Source organism: Heptranchias perlo, chromosome 31, assembly GCF_035084215.1.
Source record: "Heptranchias perlo isolate sHepPer1 chromosome 31, sHepPer1.hap1, whole genome shotgun sequence".
Classification (NCBI taxonomy): domain Eukaryota; kingdom Metazoa; phylum Chordata; class Chondrichthyes; order Hexanchiformes; family Hexanchidae; genus Heptranchias; species Heptranchias perlo.
Window position 1 is genome coordinate 16,845,744 of NC_090355.1, and position 24,689 is coordinate 16,870,432.

Consider the following 24,689-nt stretch of genomic DNA (forward strand, 5'->3'; position numbering starts at 1 on the left):
TACCTGTGCAATTTTCCACTTTGTCGCGTAGATGCCAGTGTTGTAGCTGTACTGGAATATCTTGGCTAGAGATGCGCCTTGTTCTGAAGCACAAGTCTTTAGCACTGCAGCCGGGATGTTGTCGGGGCCCATAGCCTTTGTTGTATCCAGTGCATTCAGCCGTTTCTTGATATCACATAGAGTGAATCGAATTGGCTGAAGACTGGTTTCTTTGATGGTGGGGATCTCGGGAGGAGGCCAAGATGGATCATCCACTCGGCACTTCTGGCTGAAGATGGTTGCAAACGCTTCAGCCTTGTCTGTTGCACTCACATGCTGAACTCTGCCATCACTGAGGATGGGGATGTTCACGGAGGCTCCTCCTCCCATTAGTTGTTCAATTGTCCACCACCTTTCACAACTGGATGTGGCAGGGCTGCAGAGCTTTGTTCTGATCCGTTGATTGTGGAATTGCTTAGCTCTGTCTGTAGCATGTTGCTTCTGCTGTTTAGCATGCATGTAGTCCTGTATTGTAGCTTTGCCATTTTAAGGTACGCCTGGTGCTTTTCCTTGGCCCTGGTGACAAGGGCTATCCCTTGCTGCCCGAGCTAATGATGCCTTTCCATATGTCCTCCACTAATGTAGAGGAAAGATATATTGACGCCCATGCCAAGTCCCGTATCATTGTGGAGCACACCATATGTATTGTGAAGGCATGCTTCCACTGCTGTCAGAGATCATGTGAGCATTGCAGTACAAACCAGCCAGGGTCTGTGGAATAGTTGTGGCAGGCTATGTCTTGAACAATTTTATCCTGATGAAGGGCCTTCCAGTGGAGATCCCAGAAAAACAAGGAAAGCCAGTAGTGAGTGACCAGCAGAAGTAGGAGCAGAGGAGGCCCTAGAATTTGGAGGGAAACGTATTAAACAATATCTAATAAACATCAAAACAAAAGCAAAATACTGCAGATGCTGGATATCTGAAATAAAAACAGAAAATGCTAGAAACACTCAGCTGGTCACGCAGCATTTCTGAAGAGAGAAACAGAGTTAGCGTTTCAGGTCGATAACCTTTCATCAGAATCGGAAGATGTTCGAGATGAACATCTTTTAAGCAAATACGGAGCCAGGGAAAGAACAAAAGGGAAAGGTCTGTGATCATGTGGAAGACAGGAGTGATTAAATGACAAAAGCATTGAAGGTGCAAGGCCAAAGGAGGTGATTATGAGACAAGTACAAAAACAAAAGATGGCTCCAGAGAAGGTGTAGATGGTTACAGCAGGAAAGCATGGAAAATATGGCAAAGAGGACATGGCTCCCCTGGGCCTGGAATGTGGCAGAAGAAAGGCAGGTAGACTCCATGAAGCAGTGATAACTACAACTAAGTGGCTTTTTGTCATGTTCAGTTAAATACAACCCACAGAAGACTTGCTTCAAACAAGAATTTTATGTTTCTAAAAGTGTTAGTGTTGACCAATTTGTTATTTTTTTTTAATGTCAGAAATCACGGAGCAGTTTGAGTTTAGAGGCGTACTCAACAGAGCAAAAAAGGAAAGTGTGTCAGTGTTTAATGGAGAACATTATTAAACAGAAGCAAGAACAAAGATCAGCAGTAACTGAAACAATGAGCAAGGTAAGATTTTTTTTTGCACATGTGCAAGAGAATTTTGCTGAAGTGTACTTTTTGCAGAGGATGCTTGTTTATGTTCTTACCTTCCAGTTTTTCTGTTAATTGAAAGGTCGAAGTTTGTGTGTCTCATCTTCATCTTACATGGTGCTCACAGCCAGGCATTTTACTAGATTATGTGAAGAACAGCAAATGGAAGGAAATAAAATGGTTTTGTAAAGTAGAACGCTGTAACTGAAAGGCTCATGCTGACAAATAGGGTCTACCCCATCAAAATAATGTTGTTTCTATAATTTGCCAATGCTAAGTCAAAAAAACAATATCAACTATATCTTGAAACTTTTTGAATTTGTTTCCTGACTGGGAATGCATATTGTGGCATATTTTGGTCTTGTGTCAAAATTTAAAAATCTGGTTGAAAAAAATACAAAATTGTATTTTATAGGGAAACTGACATTTATTGTAATAAAAACTGCAATTACACTATAAATGTAGCATCAATACCAAGAGGTTCTGTTCAGAAGTTACAGTACATATTCAGAGTTATAGCCCAACATGGCTGGAGGGAAGGGAGGTGAGACAGTCCTTCAGGAACTCACTCTGCTTCACTCCAGGGTCAGATTGGGCCCTAACTTTGGAGTACATGACAATGTTCACATTAGTGCTGTTTTGCACCTGTACTGAAGTTGAAGTATAAATTTGCGCGAGATCGTTGATGTTAGTTTCATTATCGGACACATAACTTTCCGAACTCAACATGTATGGGTGGAAATAAGTTGTCAAGAAATAAATTTGAATGTATTATGGGATATATTTTGAGATAACTATTTGAAATTTGAATTGACTTTTGAGAAAATGAAATTTTATATGATTGTATTCTACATGTGCATGCAGTATGTGTACTACTTTGCTAATTTTCAGAAAACATTTTTAGATATGCATTCGTTTAGTTAAATATTTATCTGATACTGCAAACAGAGTCAAAACTAAATAGTCTGTTTGCTTCTACATCATATATACCTCTTAGCGTTTGGAAGACCAGGAATCTCACAATTTTCTGTATACAAATGAAAAATAGCTTTATTCTATCGAACTGTCTACATACCTTAGAGATCTAAGTTTAGGATTGTCCTTGCCACTCTTTTGTGAATCCTCTTGAATATGGTAATAGATTTATGGCTTTTGGGGAACGGGGCTTGCATTTCTTTTTCAATAGCAAAGTATGGAATTGAAGCTGAGCTCATTTTCACTTTACCAGTGCACGGAGAGGAGGATAATAATTTAAATAGTTCACTAGGAGGTTGACTTGTTCATCCTGATTGCTAAGTATTGTTCTCTGTCTGTTACCCCATGGGAAAAAGCTGACAAGTAATCCTAATCTATTTTTATCTTGAGGTGGATGCACATGTTCAGCCAAAATTCATCACAACTGAGATGTTCCAAGATATGTTGCAGTGAAAGTAATAACTGAGAAAAGTCAGAGAATCTTAGAAAGAGAATGTTCAGAAATTCTTAAAAACATTGTTGGGGAATTAGAATTCTTTTCACTACTCTTCTGTGAAGCACCTTAGGACGTTAAAGGCAGTATATAAATGCAAGTTATTGTTGTTGGCTGTTCTCGAGGGTTATCACTTCAGGGACCTGCGTTTGAATCCAGTCCACACTGATAAGTTGAAAATTTACTCCCTCTGCTAAGTGCAAATGTCCCATGTGAAATGAATTTGTGTAGTTGTCACCTAGTACTTATTGAGCATTGAGTTGGCAATAGTACTTGGGGGATATAAATTTTTTTTTATTGAGGAAAATGGAAAAAATCACACTGGTGGTGTAGTAGCTGTACTGAGGATGGTGTTACAGCAGATTGTTGGGGTAGCATTAAGGGAGCCTCACTCTGCAATAGGCTTTGCTGTTCTTGATCTAGGAGTGGTTACTGCTGATGCTAGCTGCTTGTCTTCCTGAGTCTTGACATCCCTTTTCCTGATGAGCATATCAAAAAATTATCAAATACCTTTGGTGGACAAAAACTGACAAGCAAATCAAATCAAAAAAACAAAAGTGATAGCTAAGAGGGAAAAAAATATTGAAAACGTCAAACAGATATTACAATGAATTAATTGATTCAGCTGAGGGTTAACCGACCACTGTAACAGGGTGTCAAGGCAAGTGAAAGAATGAACTGGAGAATAGAGCTTTGCAAGATGTGATAAATTGAAGCAGTTGACAGTGGATGATGAATGTTACCTTGCTGCGCAGTGACAATGATGAATCTTATATATTTGAGTTCTTCTACATAAGGAATCCCTATTAATGTACAGGTAACAGCAAAAATGGGCCTTTATTTTCCAAGAATTATTGGAAATGGAGCATGGTAAGTAATTTTACTCAAGAAGTTCGTAAATAAAAATCATTATGATGTTGGCTGACAGGATTCTCATAAATAAATATAATAAATGCTCTGTGGAATACAAATAATTGGAACAAAAAAATTACATTGATGGAAAGAAAACAAATACATGCTGCAATTTGACCTGTTGGAACACAGTGTATTGCTGGGAAAAACACCCATTTGAAATTGAAAATGTGTAGTAATCTTACTTGTTTAACAATGAATATTTATTGTAATATGACACTTTGTGCATGAAAAAGAAAATGGCATCCAATACAATGTGCTTTGCTAAGACTACTAACAAAAACAAATCTGCTTGAAATAAAAGTTTAAAATTTCCCAATGTTATAATTCAAAAATAAAGATCCTGATTGTCAATTTTTTGTCTTGTTGAGACATCAAAGCATTTGTGGAATAATTAATACCAGATTCAAAATAGATTATAAAAATGCTAAACTATATGTAACAGAATATGTTTGTAACAGGCATGCATTCAAAATAAGGTAGCAAGTTCAAAAGAGACAGAATTAAACAATTATGAATTATTTCACATGCTGTGAAATCTTATTTTCCATCCATTAGATATTTATTCCTTTAAATATTTTTTCCTAGAGTACAGATGAAATATTTATTCTACTTCTGACAAGTTAGTGATTCATTTTACATAGAGTTAATAGTACCAAAGCATAGTTAGTGATCAACCTTATAATTTTTCTAAGACTTTTGACAAACATTCAGGACACATTACCGATAAGTAGAAATAAAACAAGCTATTTGTAAACACCAGCAGAGTTGAGGGCAGTTAGGCTCATAGTTGCTATAATTTGTGAGGGCTGCATTTTCCAACATAAGTGATACCAGATTTTGAGGCCTCCTGCCTGGTGGAAGCAGGGCAGTAGCGCCTCGTAAATGGTGGGGAATGACTGAACGCCCCATTCCCGCTGCTGCTGTGGCCACCACAGTCTTCCCTCGGACGGCAGGGCAGCCGAAGCGACTGCCTGAGTCAGGCGGTAAGCCCATATAAAATGCAAATCGGGGTCCTATAACATACATCAAGTCGAGGAGGAACCGAGAGGTAAGGATATGTTTATTTTTGTGGGGTTGGGAGGAGCAGGAGTGCTCCTCCGGACTCCACAAAACCAGCCTGGGCCGCTGCCGCTCTCGATTGAATGGAGGTTTTTAAGATTATGAAGGATTTTGACTGGGTGACAAGGGGAAAACTATTTCCTCTGTTGGGTAGTCAGTGACGAGAGATCAGCAATTTAAAAGAATTAAACAGGAGAAAAATTAGAATTTTTTTACAGAGAGTTTGAGAGCATGGAATACTTTGATTCAGGGACTGGTTGAGGCAGTGATCATTGCATCTTTTATGGGAAGATTAGATAAACACATGAAGCAAAGGAAGACACACAGCTATGGGGAGTGAGCAGAGCATTGAGGTTCACTTTAGATTGTTCTAGCAAAGAGCCAGCAGAGACATGACGTGTCGAATAAAGTCCTTTGGTGCTGTAAACTTTAATCGTTCTCAATAACACATTTCAAATTGTAATATTTTAAATGGAGTGGAGGAGTAAAGGAACCTTGGTGTGCAGGTGCACAGGTCATTAAAGGTGACAGTGCAAGTAGATGACGGCATTAAAAAAAGCAAACAGAATACTTGGTTTTGTATCTAGATGCATTGAAGACAAAAACAAGGAGGTAATGTTGAACTTATAGTGACCTTAGTTAGACCACAGTCAAAGTATTATGTACAGGTTTGAGCACAGAAAAGTGATGGAAGGTGTTGTCGACAGTGCTATCAAGCGGCACTGACTCACCAATAACCTACTCACCGATGCTCATTTTGGGTTCCGCCAGGACCACTCGGCTCCAGACATCATTACAGCCTTGGTCCAAACATAGACAAAAGAGCTGAATTCCAGAAGTGAAGTGAGAGTGATTGCCCTTGACATTAAGGCAGCATTTGACCGAGTGTGGCACCAAGGAACCCTAGTAAAATTGAAGTCAATGGGAATCAGGGGGAAAACTCTCCAGTGACTGGAGTCATACCTAGCACAAAGGAAGATGGTAGTGGTTGTTGGAGGCCAATCATCTCAGCCCCAGGATATTGCTGCAGGAGTTCCTCAGGGCAGAGTCCTAGGCCCAACCATCTTCAGCTGCTTCATCAATGACCTTCCCTCCATCATAAGGTCAGAAATGGGGATGTTTGCTGATGATTGTACAGTGTTCAGTTCCATTCGCAACCCCTCAGATAATGAAGCAATCGTGCCCGCATGCAGCAAGACCTGGACAACATCCAGGCTTGGGCTGATAAGTGGCAAGTAACATTAGTGCCAGACAATGACAATCTCCAACAAGAGAGAGTCTAACCACCTCCCCTTGACATTCAACGGCATTACCATCACCAAATCCCCCACCATCAACATCCTGGGGATCACCATTGACCAGAAACTTAACTGGACCAGCCATATAAATACTGTGGCTACATGAGCAGGTCAGAGGCTGGGTATTCTGTGGCGAGTAACTCACCTCCTGACTCCCCTAAGCCTTTCCACCATTTACAAGGCACAAGTCGGTAGTGTGATGGAATAGTCTCCACTTGCCTGGATGAGTGTGGCTCCAACAACACTCAAGAAGCTTGACACCATCCAGGACAAAGCAGCCCGCTTGATTGGCACCTCATCCACCGCCCTAAACATTCACTCCCTTCACCACCGGCGCACTGTGGCTGCAGTGTGTACCATCCACAGGATGCACTGCAGCAACTCACCAAGGCTTCCTTGACAGCACCTCCCAAACCCTCAACCTCTACCACCTAGCAGGACAAGGGCAGCAGGCACATGGGAACAACACCACCTGCACGTTCCCCTCCAAGTCACACACCATCCCGACTTGGAAATATATCGCCGTTCCTTCATTGTCGCTGGGTCAAAATCCTGGAATTCCCTTCCTAACAGCTCTGTGGGAGAACCTTGAACACAGGGACTGCAACGGTTCAAGAAGGCGGCTCACCACCACCTTCTTAAGGGCAATTAAGGATGGGCAATAAATGCTGGCCTCGCCCACATCCCATGAATGAAAAAAAAAACATTTTAAGAAACATGTAAAAGCAATGGGAAAGGTACAGTACAGAATCACCAGGATGGTATGAGGGATGAGAGGTTATAAGAATGAAGAGTTACCGTTAAGGCGGTTTTCCGAAGAGCTAAGATGGTAAAGGGATGACCTGAAGGATTATGATACGGTAAATAATGATAAAATTGTTTCCAGTGGTTGGTGAGATGGCAACAAGAAAACACAAATTTAAGTTAGTCACAGCAAGAAATAAAGGCCAGATTAGAAACGTTTCTTGGCACAGAGGTGGTTGGAATGTGGAATTCTCTGTCACAAGCCGTTATTAAAGCAGAGTCTAGAAATTCTTTTAAAAGGCAATTCGATAGTTACTTGAAAAAAGAGACTATCAAAGGATATGGGGAGTAAGCAAAGTAGTGGATTAGATGGTGACTCAGGTGGAGTAAAACATCAACAGATTGCATGGGCAAAATGGTTGGTTTTTGTATTGTAATATCTATGATTCCATCAGTGAGGTAAATATGTGACTCAGGGCTCACTGCTGACTATCATCAACTGATGGATTCATAATTGTGCATCAAATGTTGTTCCTTGATCATAAGCAGGACACAAGGTATGTGAAACAAAAACACAAATAAAATTATAGTTACCAGTTTCTTCAGAAAAAAGAAGCTGGTGTCAGAATTATAAGAAGGAAAACTCATCTTCGTTGCGCCAGAACATGTGTTACTTTTTTGGTGTTTTTTAAAATTTCCCTTTCAGTGTTCACTCTAAGCATATTGTCAAGGTTTCAATTTTCTGTTCTGCTTAAAATCAACACATTTTAATTCGAATTGCTGATTGTAAAAGTGCTATTTTTGCAGCAAATTCTTACTTGAATGATACATGGGACTGCATTGTTCTTGGAGGAAATTGTGAATACATGACTCTGAAGTAAAGTGGCCCATATTCCTAACTTACCAAGACTTAGTGAAATCATTGCTGGGTTTAGTGATATTTTGCATTCATAACAGCATTCACTTGGAACAAATTAAATTTCAATTTCCAGAAAAAGACAATTTAAAACCTGATATAATACTGTAAACTACAAAAGAGCATATGGGCTTGTGCAGAAAGTTTTTTTTATAGGAAAGGAAAAATGGAGGATTGAATGGCACAGTGGGTTAGACACGGACTTTCCACCTCTCGGGCCTGAGTTTATATCCGGCCAAAGTTTATTTTCCTTCCTTTGGATTGTCACAAAAGACACATTAAGTGAGCAAGTGCTGAGATGCTTTAATCAATCAGTAACTTTTATTCTGTACTGTTACTAAAATAATAATTTATCTGCCATTTAATTCAGACTGAGATTGTGAATAAATGTATGGCTAAATCCAACTCGTAAAATTGGACATTAAAATTACTTAGTAAGGCAAAGTGCCAAATACTTGAACTTTTTGCATCGGTTTTATTAACTTTTCAAAGACAAAACTTGAAATACTTTCCTTGTTGTGCTGCGAGCAAAAGAAGTTAGCTGTATTTTCCTCTTGTCACAGTAACTATATAATTTTTTTCCCAGTTTACTTGAATTAACTATCACTGTGATGTCATTCTAAAATAGCCCTTGGCAAAGCTGGCAATGTATCAACTCAATACTTATTTTTCATATTTAATAGTTGTGGGCATGATATATCAAAATAATTTTGAAGTGCGATAATTTCTTACGTAGTCTTTCATTCTGCAGTAATTTAATTCCTTTCCAAACATTTACATTTTGAAATAAGACTATTTGTGGAGATTTGAAGTAATAAATCTAATTTGACATTTTTATTGACATTAGAGGGCTAATTTACCTCTCCGGGCCCCCACTGGACTCGTGGCAAGGTCTTGTGCTGGAATTGGCAGACGGAAACATGAGCATAACTTCTGGCATTGGGGCCCAAAGATCGTCCAGGGTCGGGGATGAAGCACCTTAATGGCGTCGTCGATCTTCATACCTTATGGCTCCTTTAAGCTGCTTCCTGGACCCCTGGAGACCTTCCAGTCTGTGAAGAGCCCCAGCACAAGCACCCACCGCCAGCTTTTTTGGACGCTGCTCTTCTTTGGGTGTTCCATGGGTGCACACAGAGGTAAATGAGGTGGGGGGGCCAAGAATTCCCCTTTCACCTCATTTGCAGCCTTATGCTGAATCTGGGCCTACTGCAGGTGCAAGTCTTGTTACATTAATTTGGACGTCCTGGAAAACTCGGGGCAGAGTTACGGGGGTGGGGACCAGATGCAAAACGATTCTGCCTCTGTTACTTTGCTGCACCTGGAAATCTTTATATAATTTATAAAATTTGTTTTTCTGGTCATAACTACTTTTCTGTGCACAAATACAAAAAATGGTGATTGGTTTCATAAATTGAAACTTATTTAAGCGGACTAATACTCCTAGTTCAGTGCCAAAAACCCAACTTGTGCTGAAGCTCCAGAATTAATAATTTTTTATTCAAGTGTCAAAATCGATGTGTCGAAAAGCTTCCACTGTTATTACCATGAAAAATTGCAGCCAACGGTCGCAATAAATCCAGTGATCTTTCCCATACCTGTCCCTCCCTCTTTCTGATAAATTATACGTGTTCAAAATGCAACTCAATGCACATGTGATTCTCTTTAAGTGGATCTTTTTGTGACATTAATATTATGAAGTGCCAACGAATACTGGTGTATTTTAAATATTAAGTGCTGCATTACAGAAGATGAAGTTTCACAAGATTTAATACACTGGTTTTTCTCACCTATTAAAAGTGTAAGTAAGTTGCAGCTGTGACTTGCAATGAAGAGACTGTTCTACAAATGAGCAGGAACTACTGAATTACAAGTTCTTTGTATTCAGGACCTTGATGGTGGCAGCACGCTAATTTTTTCAGCAGCAAATAATTCTTGTGTAGTAAGCTAAGCAATGTCTTTAAAGAACCAAGAATAATAATTTCAAACTTGAACAAAATAGCTTGCGTTAAAAATAAATGTACTGTAGATAAGTACTAAATACAGTTGTATCTTTTAATATGATCAGATTTATTTTTTGTATCAAAAGCAGTTAGAATTTTTCAAATGGATTGATGGCATTTAAATTGAGTGAAAAAAAATGTTGATGATTTTTACGTAATAGAAGTAGTTCAGTAAAACAGATTCATGTTGAGACCCCATGACATTATCTTGGCACATTATTAAGAGGAATTTCTCAAGCTGAATTCGATCCTGTCAATAGGGCACTCTTGTTGCAGAATTCTCTGTTTTTTGTTTTAATTTTCATATTGGTAAAATTACATGGGGGGGGAGGAAGAGAAAATTTGTAATATTGTTGTTTCTTTGCTCTGAAGAATGACTCATGTAACTTTTAAATGCAGAAAATATAGTGAGAAAAGTCTTGCGTCTGGTATTGAAAGTTAAGAGGTAAGAATAAAGTAAATATAAGAAGTTACATTTTCTTGTCCAGAAATTCTGGTTCAGATCCATTCAGCCGCATCTGTGTCACTGCAGTGTCAAACGTGATTTACTGGTCGGTCTTTTAGACGGGAATGGTCTCATTGAAAAAGAGCTATAGCTTCAACTGAATGTTACAATGCATCAAAATGGAGCTGAGTGCAATTTTGTAGCTCCTTAGAATGGGATTAAGCTAGATGCTCCCTTTGCCCATCTGGAGAGGGCCAAAGGATCATTCCATGAATAATGGGGTTTTTAAAGGGCCGTATGTTTTTTAGCCTTTTTTTTAAGTTTTCAGTTTTTCAGTCTAATTTTAATACTAGATTCTATTACTCATTTTTGTTACAATTCATTTTATCAATATTTAAAAAGAATTACAAGGCATTATTTTTCTTTCATCTACCAGTGTATAACGTTTAAGTGGAACTTCAAAAAGCCAAATATCTGCTAATTCACCTGAAAGCCATCTGTAATTGAATCAATTCCACGTCTCAAGCAGAACAGTAAGAGCTGCAAAAAGAGGGAATATGCAAAAGGAGCTCTTCGAGTATAAACTTTCACTGAAGTTCAGGCATCTAAGTGAAGGCCATGCATCTAAGTGAATCTAATCTCTGTTGGTCACGAAGTAAAATTAAAATTAATGGTCACGCATGATAAGAAATCACAAAGTTGTAATGTTGTGTGATAGCTTTGCATGGGCTAGCAGTAAATGCGGAAGAGAGTGATGGGCAACACTTCTTGATTTTGTTACCTGACCCATTTACCTGATAAATGGAATTATTAGGTAGTCTTACCATGGCAGCTTCCTTAATGTGTGCCATCTTCGTCTGCTTTTGTTCCCAGGTCCTGCTGGTATATACAGCATTGACCCTGACCACTACCTCTTGGTAGGCATGCTACACTGCTGTCCTCTAGGAAGTTGCCCTCACAGCCACTTGATGCAGCAGCACATTTACTTCAAAAGGAGATTTGGGTACTGTGCCACTCCATCACCTGCTCGCAAACTCCATTCCTGCCTCCACATTTATTTTGCTAACCACTGATGTTTGTCAGCCTCCCTTTTTTTCTATCCCATACAGCCTTTGAAAATTCTGCAGCAATTTTTCCACATTCACATCCCTTCAAATTTAATTGCTGCCCTTGAAGGGTTGTCATGCGCACAATTAGACCATAAGACCATAAGAGATAGGAGCAGGAGTAGGCCATTCGGCCCCTCGCGCCTGCTCCGTCATTCAATGAGATCATGGCTGATCTGATTTTTACCTCAACTCCACTTTCCCGCCTTTTCTCCATATCCTTTGATTCCCTTGCTGATCAAAAATTTGTCTAACTCATCCTTGAATGTATTGAATGACTCAGCCTCCACAGCTTTTTGGGGTAAAGAGTTCCAAAGATTCACCACCCTCTGGGAGAAGAAATTCCTCCTCATTTCTATCTTAAATGGATGACCCCTTTTTCTGAGACTATGTCCCCTAGTTTTAGATTCCCCCATGAGGGGTAACATCCTCTCTACATCTACCCTATCGAGTCCCCTCAGAATCTTGTATGTTTCAATAAGGTCTCCTCTCATTCTTCTAAACTCCAATGAGTATATACCCAACCTGTTCAATCTTTCCTCATAAGACAACCCTTCCATACCCGAAATCAACCTGGTGAACCTTCTCTGAACTGCCTCCAATGCAAGTATGTCCTTCCTTAAATAAGGGCACCAGAACTGTACGCAGTACTCCAGGTGTGGTCTCACCAGCACCCTGTACAGTTGTAGCATGACTTCCCTGCTTTTATACTCCATCCCCCTAGAAATGAAGGCTAATATTCCGTTTGCCTTCCGGATTACCTGCTGCACCTGTGTGTTGACTTTTTTGTTTCATGTACGAGGACACCCAGATCCCTCTGTACCGCAGCATTTTGTAGTATTTCTCCATTCAAATAATATTTTGCTTTTTTATTTTTCCTCCCAAAGTGGACGACTTCACATTTTCCCACATTATATTCCATCTGCCAAATTTTTGCCCATTCACTGAACCTGTCAATATCCCTTTACAGACACTTTGGGCCTGATATTACCAGGGCAGCGGGTTCGCGGCGGAGGCGGGGGAGTCGGCGCATGGGCAACGCGCCCGATGAAATCAGTCTGCCCCGAACACAATCGTAGGCTGATTGGATCCACTTACCTCTTGTTCTGGGTTCCCCGCTGCTGAGCTGCACGGCGGGCGGACTGCGCATGCGCAGTAAGGTCTGTCAGCTGGAGGAGCTCTATTTAAAGGGGCAGTCCTCCACTGACTGATGCTGCAAGAAATAGGAAAAATTACAGCATGGAGCAGCCCAGGGGGAAGGCTGCTCCCAGGTTTAATGATGCCTCACTCCAGGTATCATTGGATGGGGTGAGGAGGAGGGGGAGGACAGAGATCTTCCCCCTGGTCTGCCTCTGCCACCAAGAAGGCCTGGCTCAATCGCCCCCCCGCTGCGAACCTGCCGCCCCGGCAGAGGAGGTCACCTGCACCACCAACATATCGCGCACCAGCACACAGTGCAGGAAAAATCAGAGAGCAAGTTACTATCTTAATGGCGAGAAACTGGAAAGTACTGCAGTACAAAGGGATCTGGGGGTCCTAGTGCAAGAAAATCAAAAAGTTAGTATGCAGGTGCAGCAGGTGATCAAGAAGGCCAACAGAATGTTGGCTTTTATTGCTAGGGGGATAGAATATAAAAACAGGGAGGTATTGCTGCAGTTATATAAGGTATTGGTGAGATCGCACCTGGAATACTGCATACAGTTTTGGTGTCCATACTTAAGAAAAGACATACTTGCTCTCGAGGCAGTACAAAGAAGGTTCACTCGGCTAATCCCGGGGATGAGGGGACGGACATATGAGGAGAGGTTGAGTATTTTGGGACTCTACTCATCGGAGTTCAGAAGAATGAGAGGCGATCTTATTGAAACATATAAGATTGTGAAGGGGCTTGATCGGGTGGATGCGGTAAGGATGTTCCCAAGGATGGGTGAAACTAGAACTAGGGGGCATAATCTTAGAATAAGGGGCTGCTCTTTCAAAACTGAGATGAGGAGAAACTTCTTCACTCAGAGGGTAGTAGGTCTGTGGAATTTGCTGCCCCAGGCAGCTGTGGAAGCTACATCATTAAATAAATACATTTAAAACAGAAATCGACAGTTTCCCAGAAGTAAAGGGAATTAGGGGTTATGGGGAGCGGGCAGGAAATTGGACATGAATTTAGATTTGAGGTTAGGATCAGATCAGCCATGATCTTATTGAATGGCGGAGCAGGCTCGAGGGGCCGATTGGCCTATGTTCTTATTCTGATCCTACACTGGAACCTATGGAACCAAAGGTAATAGAAATCCCAGAAGGATTGATTGCTGTTGGAAGAGGGGCCAGAGAACACTCGAACAAAAAATATTATTTTGTATTTTCGAATCCTTCTGCCGTTCAGAACTTTGGGGCAGCAGCGCAGGTACCATTTTTTCACTTCTACAGGTGCTGGTTACCTGCCCCGATTATTCTAATGACCGTGTTCTCATGCAATTTGATGTGCTGTTCTGGCAAGCCCAAAGAAATGGGCAGAAGTCCTGCTCTGCTAGCACTTCCACCACCTTGAAAAGGTTTGCGGAACTTCTTGCTTCTGATATTTTGGAGGGAAGTTTTGTGTTCTTCCAAAGTAGTTGATATCTGTGCTGGGGAATTAATCACTTGTCCACATGGACACTTACTGTCAGGACCAAGTGCTTTTGATTACATGCAGCACAGCAAAATGTAGAATGAAGTTCTTTATACTGTCTCCCAACAACGTACCTGTTTTGCTGTTTCCATTTCCAACACTAGCCTTTTGGGATCCCTGAGTGAGATTGCTGATTTTTAGGCCAATGTTGATTGAAGTTACTTCAATACCATTTACCTTAATAAAGGAATTTGTTAATTTAACTAGTTTAAACTATATTTTTTCCTGTGTTTCAAAATTAAATGACCAATTAACATGGTTATTCGCTATTTGTCATATTCACTGTAGGCACAGGGGATGCTTCAGGCATATTTTAATCTTGCTAATAGCACATACAATAATGGATAGATTAGCCAAAGAAGTCTCATTAACATAAGTGAATAGCTGCTGTGCAGTCTTGTGTTGCCTCTAAGTCCCTACATAAGGTGAAATGGTTTACGAGGTTATTTCTGCTTTGAGATGTGTTATTTCCTTGAAATGCTCCATGGGTTGTGTTGATCTATTTGTACCTACTGGCCGAGTTGTGAGGGGGCCAATTTTTCCAGCAGCGGGTGTCGTGGAGGACAGTGATAGACAACAAGTTCCCTCAATTGAATTGTATGGTTTGAAATTAAATGTGTAGTATTTCATTTCAGTTGTGATACCACTGGGTTTTATGCCATTGCATTTTACAGGGAAAGAATGCACCCTGTATATATCATAAGAGTGGTTACCAGGGTGCTTTTACTTCTTCACATCTAAGGACAGTGTATTTGTGTATTTTGCATTTCTATTTTATGTGATATAAAAATGAAATAAGGCGCTCTGATTAATTACATTGAATTTACAGCATAGAAACAGGCCATTTGGCCCAACTGGTCTGTGCCAGTGTTTATGCTGCACATGAGCTTCCTCCCACTCTACTTCATCTAACCCTATCAGCATATCCTCCTATTCCTTTCTTCCTCCTATACTTAAGCTTTCCCTTACATGCATCTCTGCTATTCGCCTCAACTACTTCATGTAGTAGTATGTTCCACATTCTAACCTCTCTCTGGATAAAGAGGTTTCTCCTGAATTCCTAATTGGATTTACTCGTGACTATTTTATATTTATGACCCCTAGTTTTGGACTCCCCCAACTTCTCTATGTCCACCCTATTAAACCCATCATAATTTTAAAGACCTCCATCTGCCAGACTTCCATCTGCCCCTACATCTGCAGCCAACTTTGTCTGCGGGGTTCTTGGGCTACGCCAGCCATTCTAGCCATTCAGTTCTTGATAGGTCCAAGGCAGCGCAGGCATGGGTTCCAATTAGCATAGAATGAAGGCTCCCTATTCCCTTTGGGGCAAATGTGAATATTTTTTAAATTACTTTTTTGTCACCTCTCCATCAAATTGGAGTGGCAGGGTGCAGCTCCGATTTTCAACTGGTGGAAGAGCAGGAATCGCAGAATTTCAGGGCTAGTGAGTTTAATGAAAAGAACGACTTTGAAGTATCAATATAGCAGTGAAAGAAGTGAATAGTAAGAGGAGTTCTTAGAGTAAGAGCATGGGATGTAGCATTGAATGCTACATCCATTGATGGTCATATCGCAATGCAGCAGGAGGAGAAGGCAGCCCAGGAGCACAGAGGGCACGAGTTGTTTGATATGCAGCGGGCACTACACTGGCTATGTATCTACCATAACAATGTCTGTAAATGGGCATGTTGCAGGAGCAGTCCATGAGGAGGCTTGGATTCAAAAAGGAGGCTGTAACTGAACTGTGCCACCTGATGCTTGCAGACCTGCAGGGACTGTCAATCAATTTTAAAGCAATGTCTGTAGTATTGGCAGACAACTGCGACTCTCAATTCTGATGAGGCCACAGGGGACATAATAAGATTCAGCCACTTTGTTTGGCTTTTGGACTTCCTACGCTTTCTGTTCGGCACAATTAAAAAAAAATTAGATTGCAAAATATGTTAAAAGTGAATTATTTATTTTATTAAGTCTGGCAGTGATTGTAGTACATGAGTTTAATGCATTTCGTGCTTGTGTGCTCTGGACTTCTCTGTCTTGGTTGTCCTTAGGCCTCACTACTATATGTTCCCAAAGATGAAGGAATACCACTGATGCACAGTGTATTGCAACTGGTGAGTTGCCGAGGATGCAGAGACCTGCATTGATGACCAATCCTGATACACCTGTGTAAGTGCCAGGATTCTACGTGGGCTCATTGCTTTCAGATTGGCTTCTTTAATATTTGCAAGACTATTTTTTGGCACAGAACTGCTGTAGATATGAATTCCAACTAGTTGCTCCTCATGTTGCTCACTGATCCTATCTGAGCACAACAATGGGCATTTAAGAGGTTTCATAATCCCTCATGTGTTTGCCTGTAACTATTCTGAAATAAGTTGAAACTAGACATTTTGGAATTTGGACCATGAAAGGTCTCTTGCAGCAGTAGAAGCATTGATAAAAGATGTTCTTACTATGCCTGTGTATTGTGTACTCAAGGCCTTCACTGCAAATACCACTGCTGTTGCTACATGCTCAAAGGCAGACTGCCATGCAGACAGCCAGTGCTCTATTGCGCCATTCCTAGGAGATGGCAGTACACATCAAGGTGTTGATTTCCCCCAACCACACAGAACACCTTCCCCTGTTGCATGCAAGGAGCCAAGTGATTTTTCAGAGCTGCTGTTTTTCCAGGCTTTATTTGAAAGCAGGCACACTAAGGTCTCTATCCCCATATAGTTCAGGAAGGGAATTAGCACCCTGAATCATTTGGATGCTGTATACTTGTGCACAATCACGATGTACAGACATGTTGATGGTGCATACTAGAGAATATAAGTTTATATGATATCTATCAGTTCTGCACACCTCCAATTTCCACATTCTCAACTCCTTCCAAATTAGCCCCCTGAATAAATCAAATTTTGCTTCATTATAAGAAATGAGCTATTTCCAGCCTGAGGATTGACCACCATGTTGTGTCCTCCCATTTTGTGCAACTTTGCCTGGAACCATAAAGACAGTGCTGAATTTACCCATGCAGATTCCTTTTTACAGTATGTATTCTTTTGTATCATAGTATCTATGATATAATTTGCATAAACCAGCTATTTTAACTTCTGAAATAATATTTGTTATACCCTTGTTAATGTTTATTTTTTGCATGTATCTTTAAAACTTCTGTTTCTTTATGTTTTGTGCCACTCTTTTAAGTTATGCAGCTTTTTCTGGACTTCCAATCAGGTCCTCCTCTTTGGTAAAAAGTCAGTTGATTCTCTCGGTAACACTTTCCACACTTGGAACCTATTATATTCCAATAAAAGGGATTTTTCTCCATCGTTGATCCATTTTTGCACAGATATTGTGCACCCTACAGTTGGATTAACAAACGTTTCAACACTTTTAATAAATCCCCAGCACGAAAATTAAGAAACCCCAAGCAATAATGTTCTCAATAGCTCAGCTTAAACTAATTTCTTACTAAAATCTATAAAGTAATCAATCACCATGTTTTATGCCTACAACAGCTGTGTTGCACATCAGTATCATTTGTAACAATCAGGAAAAATTAAAAATGCTTCATTCGCAGCCAGATGGTAATGAGCTGTTTCATGTGACATCATAAATTATACATTAGTGCACTTTGTTTAGTTACGATGTGGAGATGCCGGTGATGGACTGGGGTTGACAATTGTAAACAATTTTACAACACCAAGTTATAGTCCAACAAATTTATTTTAAATTCCACAAGCTTTCGGAGGCTTCCTCCTTCCTCAGGTGAATGGTGTGGAAATGAAATTTTCGAATCCTTCGCATTTGAAAATCACAGAACAATGCCTGATGATTACTGCCTGTTGCCAAGGCAATCACAGTGAGCAGACAGAAAGGTGTCACCTAAAAGGCCACCAAATATACAAACCCCCAAAAAAAAAGAGAGAGAGAGAGAAGGAAGACAGTCAATGACCCGTTATATTAAAAACAGATAACATTTGTTCGCTGGTGGGGTTACGTGTAGTGTGACATGAACCCAAGATCCTGGTTGAGGCCGTCCTCATGGGTGCGGAACTTGGCTATCAATTTCTGCTCGACGATTTTGCGTTGTCGTGTGTCTCGAAGGCCGCCTTGGAGTACGCTTACCCGAAGGTCGGTGGCTGAATGTCCGTGACTGCTGAAGTGTTCCCCGACAGGGAGAGAACCCTCCTGTTTGGCGATTGTTGCGCAGTGTCCGTTCATCCATTGTCGCAGCGTCTGCATGGTCTCGCCAATGTACCATGCTCTGGGGCATCCTTTCCTGCAACGTATGAGGGAGACAACGTTGGCCAAGTCACAAGAGTGAAAAAATGAAAGTTCTAATTAAACGTATGTTGTAATTTTTTTTAATATTCTATAAACTTTAGAAAATGGGTTAAGTTGAGGGAGAAAGGTCAGAGTCTTTCTTAATATTCAATATTCAAAAAAATTGAATTTGAAGCCAACTGATTGTCCTATCTGTGTTTTGTTGCTAGAAAACGCAATTGCTAATGGCTTACACCTCTGAGGCAGAGACTTTAACAGCGTACACCTATGAAACAGAGAGACAGGTGGACATGATCTTTCCTCAACAAAAACAAAATACTATGGATGCTGGAAATCTGAAATAAAAACAGAAAATGCTGGAAATATTCAGCAGGTCAGGCAGCATCAGTGGGGAGAGAAACAGAGTTAGCATTTCAGGTTGATGACCTTTCATCAGAACTAGAAGTAGTTAGAGACTTGAGCAAGTACAGAGCCAAGGTAAAAAGGCGGGGGGCGGGGGTAGGGGAGGAAAGAACAAAAGGGAAGGTCTGTGATAGGGTGGAGGGCAAGAGTGATTAAATGACAAATGGGATGTTGGTGCGAGGCAAAAGGGGACGGTAATGGGACAAGAAAAGAAACAACAGATAGGTCTGGAGGAGCTGTAAATGGCAACAGCAGAACCATTACAAACACCTGCTGTCCGAAAAAATGGGAGCAGTGGTGATGATCTGAAGTTGTTGAACTCAGTGTTGAGGCTGGAAAGTTGTAAAGTGCCTCATCGAAAGGTGAGGTACTGTGCCTCGAGCTTCCGTTGAGCTTCATTGGATCACCCAATCTGCGTTTGGTCTCCCCAATGTAGAGGAGACCGCATCATGAGCAGTGAATACAGTATACTAAATTGAAAGTAAATTGTTGTTTCACTGGAAGGAGTGTTTGGGGCCCTGGACGTTGAGAAGGAAGGAGGTGAAAGGGCAGGTGTTGCATCTCCTGCACTGCATGGGAAGGCGCCAGGTGTTGGGGGTGATTGAAGAGTGGACCAGGGTGTCACAGGAAATGACCCCTTCGGAATGCTAAAGAGGTTGGGGGGCAGAGGGGAAGTTGTGTTTGGTGATGACATTGTGCTGGAGGTGGCGGATATGGTGGAGGATGATCCGTTGAATGTGGAGTCTGGTGGGGTGGAAGATGAGAACAAGGGGGATCCTATCGTGATTCCGGGAGGGAGGGGAAGGGGTGAAGGCAGGTGCAGGAAATGAGGTGGACACGATCGAGGGCCCTGTCAACCATGGTGGAGGGTAATCCTCAGTTGAGGAAAAAGGAAGACATATCGGAAGCAGTGGTGTGGAAGGTGGCATCATCAGAGCAGATGCAACGGGGAAGGAGAAACTAGGAGAATGGTATAGAGTCACTACAGGAAGCAGGGTGGGAGGAAGTGTAACTTAGGTAGCTGTGGGAGTCGGTGGGATTACAATAGATATTGGTGGACAGCCTGTCCCCAGAAATAGAGATACAGTAGTCGAGGAAGGGATGGACAGAGTCAGAGATGGACCATGTGAAGGCGAGGGAGGGGTGGAAATTGGAAGTGAAGTTGATGAAATTTTCCAGTTCAGGGCGAGAGCAGGAAGTGGCACCAACACAATCATCAATGTACCGGAAAAAGAGGTGAGGGAGGGGACCTGATTAGGACTGGAACAAGGAATGTTCCATGTATCCCACAAAAAGGTAGGCATAGCTAGGACCCATACGGGTTACCCTAGTGACACCTTTTATTTGGAAGAAGTGAGTGGAGTCAAAGGGGAAGTTGTTCAATGTGAGAACAAGTTCAGCCAGGTGGAGGAAGGTGGTGGTGGATGGGGACTGGTTGGGCCTCCAAGAACATACGAATTAAGAGCAGGAGTAGGCCATTCGGCCCCTCGAGCCTGCTCTGCCATTTGATAAGATCATGGCTGATCTGATTGTGACCTCAACTCGACTTTCCTGTCCACCTACTATAACCTTTGACTCCCTTGTTAATCAGGAATCTATTTAACTCAGCCTTAAAAATATTCAATGACCCTGCCTTCATCACTCTTTGGGGAAGGGAGTTCCATGGACTCATGACCATCTGAGAGAAAAAAATTCTCCTTTGTCCGAAATGGGAGACCCCTTATTTTTAAACTGTGTCCCCTAGTTCTAGTCTCCCACAAGGGGAAATATCCTCTCAGCATCTACCCCTTCAAGTCCCCAATGATCTTATATGTTTCAAGAAGATCACCTCTCATTCTTCTAAATTCCAATGTATACAGACCCAACTCATCCAACCTTTCCTCATAAGATAACCCCCTAATCCCAGGAATCAGTTGAATGAACCTTCTCTGAACCACCTCTAAAGCAATTCAGTCTTTTCTTAAATAAGGAGACCAAAACTGCACATAGTATTCTAGATGTGGTCTCACCAATGCCCTGTACAACTGTAGCAAAACATCTCTACTTTTATATTTTATTCCCCTTGCAATAAATGACAACATTCCATTTGCCTTCCGAATCACTTGCTGCACCTGCATACCAACTTTTTATGATTCATGTACCAGGGTACCCAGATCCCTCTGTACCTCAGAGTTCTGCAATCCCTCTCCATTTAAATAATATACTGCTTTTCTATTCCTCCTGCCAAAGTGGACAAGTTCTCATTTTCCCACATTGTGCTACATCTGCCAAATTTTTGCCCACTCACTTAACCTATCAATATCCCTTTGCAGACTCCTTGGGCCCGATATTAGGAGGGAGGCGGGTTGGCAGCGGGGGGTCGACTGGGCGCGTGGGTAACCCGCCCAGTGAAATCGGTGGGTTTGGCAATCAATCGTAAGTCAATTGAAGCCACTTACCTTGGCTTCCGCATTTCGTGCTGGAAAGCTGCGCAGTGGGCGGACTGTGGACTCGCATCATAGGCTGTCAGCTGGAGGAGCCCTATTTAAAGGGGCAGCCCTCCACTGACTGCCGCTGCAGAAAATAGGCAAAATTACAGCATGGAGCAGCCCAGGGGGAAGGCTGCTCCCAGGTTTAATGATGCCTCACTCCAGGTCTTACTGGATGTGGTGAGGAGGAGGAGGAGGAGGGAGATCTTCCACCCGGCGGATGGGAGGAAGTGGCCTGCCTCTGTCACCACGAAGGCCTGGCTCAAGGTGGCAGAGGAGGTCACCAGCACCACCAACATATCACGCACCTGCATACAGTGCAGAAGGCGCTTCGGTGACCTAACCAGGTCAGCCGAAGTGAGTACTCTTACTCATTCCCCTACATTCCGTCTGCCACATCACCACTCCCACCCCACATCTCCTTCTGCACCGCCAACACTACTCTGTCACATCACTCCTCACACCCACTGAACCCTCATCCTCATCTTACCTGCACTTCCTCACCTCCCCAGTATTCATCCCACCACTACCACTCAACCCAATCCTCATACAATCTCATGACTCTGTCTCCTGCTCACCCTCTCATGCATCTCTTTCACGGTCAGTCTCACCCCACCTGCCACTACCTGTGCTGCAGCCACAGGGCATGCATCACGTATGTGCAGTCGGAAGCGTAAGGCAAACATGCCGTGAGCATGAAGGGGATGCACAAGGGTGTTTGAGGGTTTGTCTTGGTTTTTACTTCTCTGATTTCTGATTAACTCACATTACATATTATATTGTCACCACGACTGCCACGTCTTGGCCATTCTTGACTGGCTTGTGCAATAAGGCCCTTTCATGAGGTTCTCCATGAACACCCTTGATGCCACCCATCGGGTCACCCTACAATGGGTGTATGTGTAGTTGCTCGACTAGTTTGTGCAGGTGCCTGTTGCGCAGCACTGTGTTGTGTGGCTCCACGTGGCGGAGGTGAACGGCGTGCCTGGCGAGGCTGGTGATGCTGCTCGTCCTCCAATGGAGTGATGAATGCAGCTATGAAACGCCCCCCCGCCCCATCCTGACGGTGTGAGTGTGAGGGGGTCCACAAAGTAGGTAATTGTGTTTGGACAGCAGAATTTAGGGTATGATGTAATAATTTTGAGTGTGGAGATTCTTCAATTTTAGGAACCCCCCCCACCACCACGAGCGCAGTCGCTCAGCCATCCTAAAATTGACCCCCTTATGTCCTCTGTTCTAGGAAGAAGTGGAGGGACCGCAGGCTGTCCTGGTAGGGGCTGAAGGTGTGGAGGGACTGGATGTCCATGGTAAAAAGAAGATGGTTCTGGCCAGGAAAATGGAAATGGTTAAAGTGGCGAAGGGTGTCGGAAGAGTTGTGGATGTAGTGTCAAAAGAGACTGGACACGGGGAGAACAAATTGAGTCGAGATAGGAAGAAATAAGTTCCTTGGGGCAAGAACAGGCTGAAACAGTGGGTCGCCCAAGGCAGTCCTGTTTGTGGATCTTGAGAAGGAGGAAGAGGCAGGCCCAAAAGGGTGGGGGGACTTTGAGGTTGGAGGCCGTGGGGGGAAGATCTCCAGAAGAGATGATGTCAGTGACGATCTGGGAAACTATGGCTTGATGTTCGGCGGTGGGGTTATGGTCCAGGGGGAGGTCGGAGGAGGTGTCAGAGAGTTGGCATACAGTCTCTGCAAGATAGAGGTCTATACGCCAAACAACAACAGCGTCGCTATTATCAGCAAATGTAAGGACAATGTCAGCGTTGGACATGAGAGAATGGAGTGTTGCAAGTTCAGAGGGAGGTAGGCTAGAGTGAGTGAGGGAAGTAGAGAAAATGAGGTGGATTATGTCACGCCGGCAGCTCCCGGTGAAAAGATCAAGAGCGAGTAAGAGGCCAGAGGGAGGGATCCAAGTGGAACGAGAATTCTGAAGAAAGGATGTATTGTGCGGGGGCAAGACTCCCGGGCAAAGAAGTTGGCATGGAGGCAAAGGCGACGGGAGAAGAACTCTGCATTGTGCTCAAGCTCGAAATTCATTGCGGTGGGGCGTAAAGGGATGAAGCTGAAGCCTTTGCTATGGACTGACTGTTCGGGGTCAGAGAGGGGAAGGTTAGCAGAGATAGTGAAAACACAATAAAGGGTGAAATTGGAAGGAGGGATGGGATCAGAGGAAAGTGAAGGTGAAGAAGGATCAGGAGGGGCGTTGGCATCTAAGAGTTGCCGAAGCTTGCGGTCCTTGACACCTGAAAGGAAGATAAAAAGTTTTTTGTTAAAGCGCCTGATGAGGCGAAGGATGAAATGAAACAGCGGTCCAGGACAGCCCTGAAATAGGGTGAGCAAGTGCTCCTGAAGAGAGAAGTCGAGAACATGCATGTGGCGGCGCAAGGTGTTAAGTGTGGTTCTCAGGAAGCGGTGAGAGCAGTGGTTTGAGAAACACTGAATATCATGGAGATATTTGTGATCAAGGGTGGATCCGAAACATGAATGGTGGGGTTTAAGTTGGAATCCACGTGGAGTAAGTCAGAGCCGGAGTCAGTTGCTGAGGAAAGAGACGTGGCTTTCAAAGTGAGTTTTCGAAGATCCCTGATCAAACAGGAGAAGGGAAACAGATAGCAATGAAGGTGAACAAGGTAAAAATGACAAATGGAAATTCCATCGGAGAGAAGAACTGAACTTCGTCAAGGTGGACGTTCCTGGAAGAGAAGTGGCAGTGAATTTTTTTTTTATTCGTTCATGGGACGTGGGTGTCGCTGGCGAGGCCGGCATTTATTGCCCATCCCTAATTGCCCTTGAGAAGGTGGTGGTGAGCCGCCTTCTTGAACCGCTGCAGTCCGTTTGGTGAAGGTTCTCCCACAGTACTGTTCGGAAGGGAGTTCCAGGATATTAATCCAGCGACGATGAAGGAATGGCGATATATTTCCAAGTCGGGATGGTGTGTGACTTGGAGGGGAACGTGCAGGTGGTGTTGTTCCCATGTCCCTGCTGCTCTTGTCCTTCTAGGTGGTAGAGGTCGAGGGTTTGGGAGTGCTGTCGAAGAAGCCTTGGCTAGTTGCTGCAGTGCATCCTATGGATGGTACACACTGCAGCCACAGTGCGCCGGTGGTGAAGGGAGTGAATGTTTAGGGTGGTGGATGGGGTGCCGATCAAGCGAGCTGCTTTGTCCTGGATGGTGTCGAGCTTCTTGAGTGTTGTTGGAGGTGCACTCATCCAGACAAGTGGAGAGTATTCCATCACATTGCTGACTTGTGCCTTGTAGATGGTGGAAAGGCTTTGGGGAGTCACTAAAATAAAA

The 24,689-nt window shown here is 42.7% G+C and overlaps 1 protein-coding gene across 13 annotated transcripts in view; it reads left to right on the forward strand.

Moving 5' to 3' along the window:
- The window catches only part of rgs3a (regulator of G protein signaling 3a), a 257,200-nt gene that overhangs the window by 166,447 nt on the left and 66,064 nt on the right, over positions 1-24,689 (forward strand). For all 13 annotated transcript variants that reach the window (XM_067969628.1, XM_067969627.1, XM_067969631.1 and 10 more), the window contains one exon: positions 1,480-1,611. In XM_067969628.1, coding sequence (XP_067825729.1) covers positions 1,480-1,611 — 132 coding nt within the window. The remainder of the gene's footprint in view (positions 1-1,479; positions 1,612-24,689) is intronic.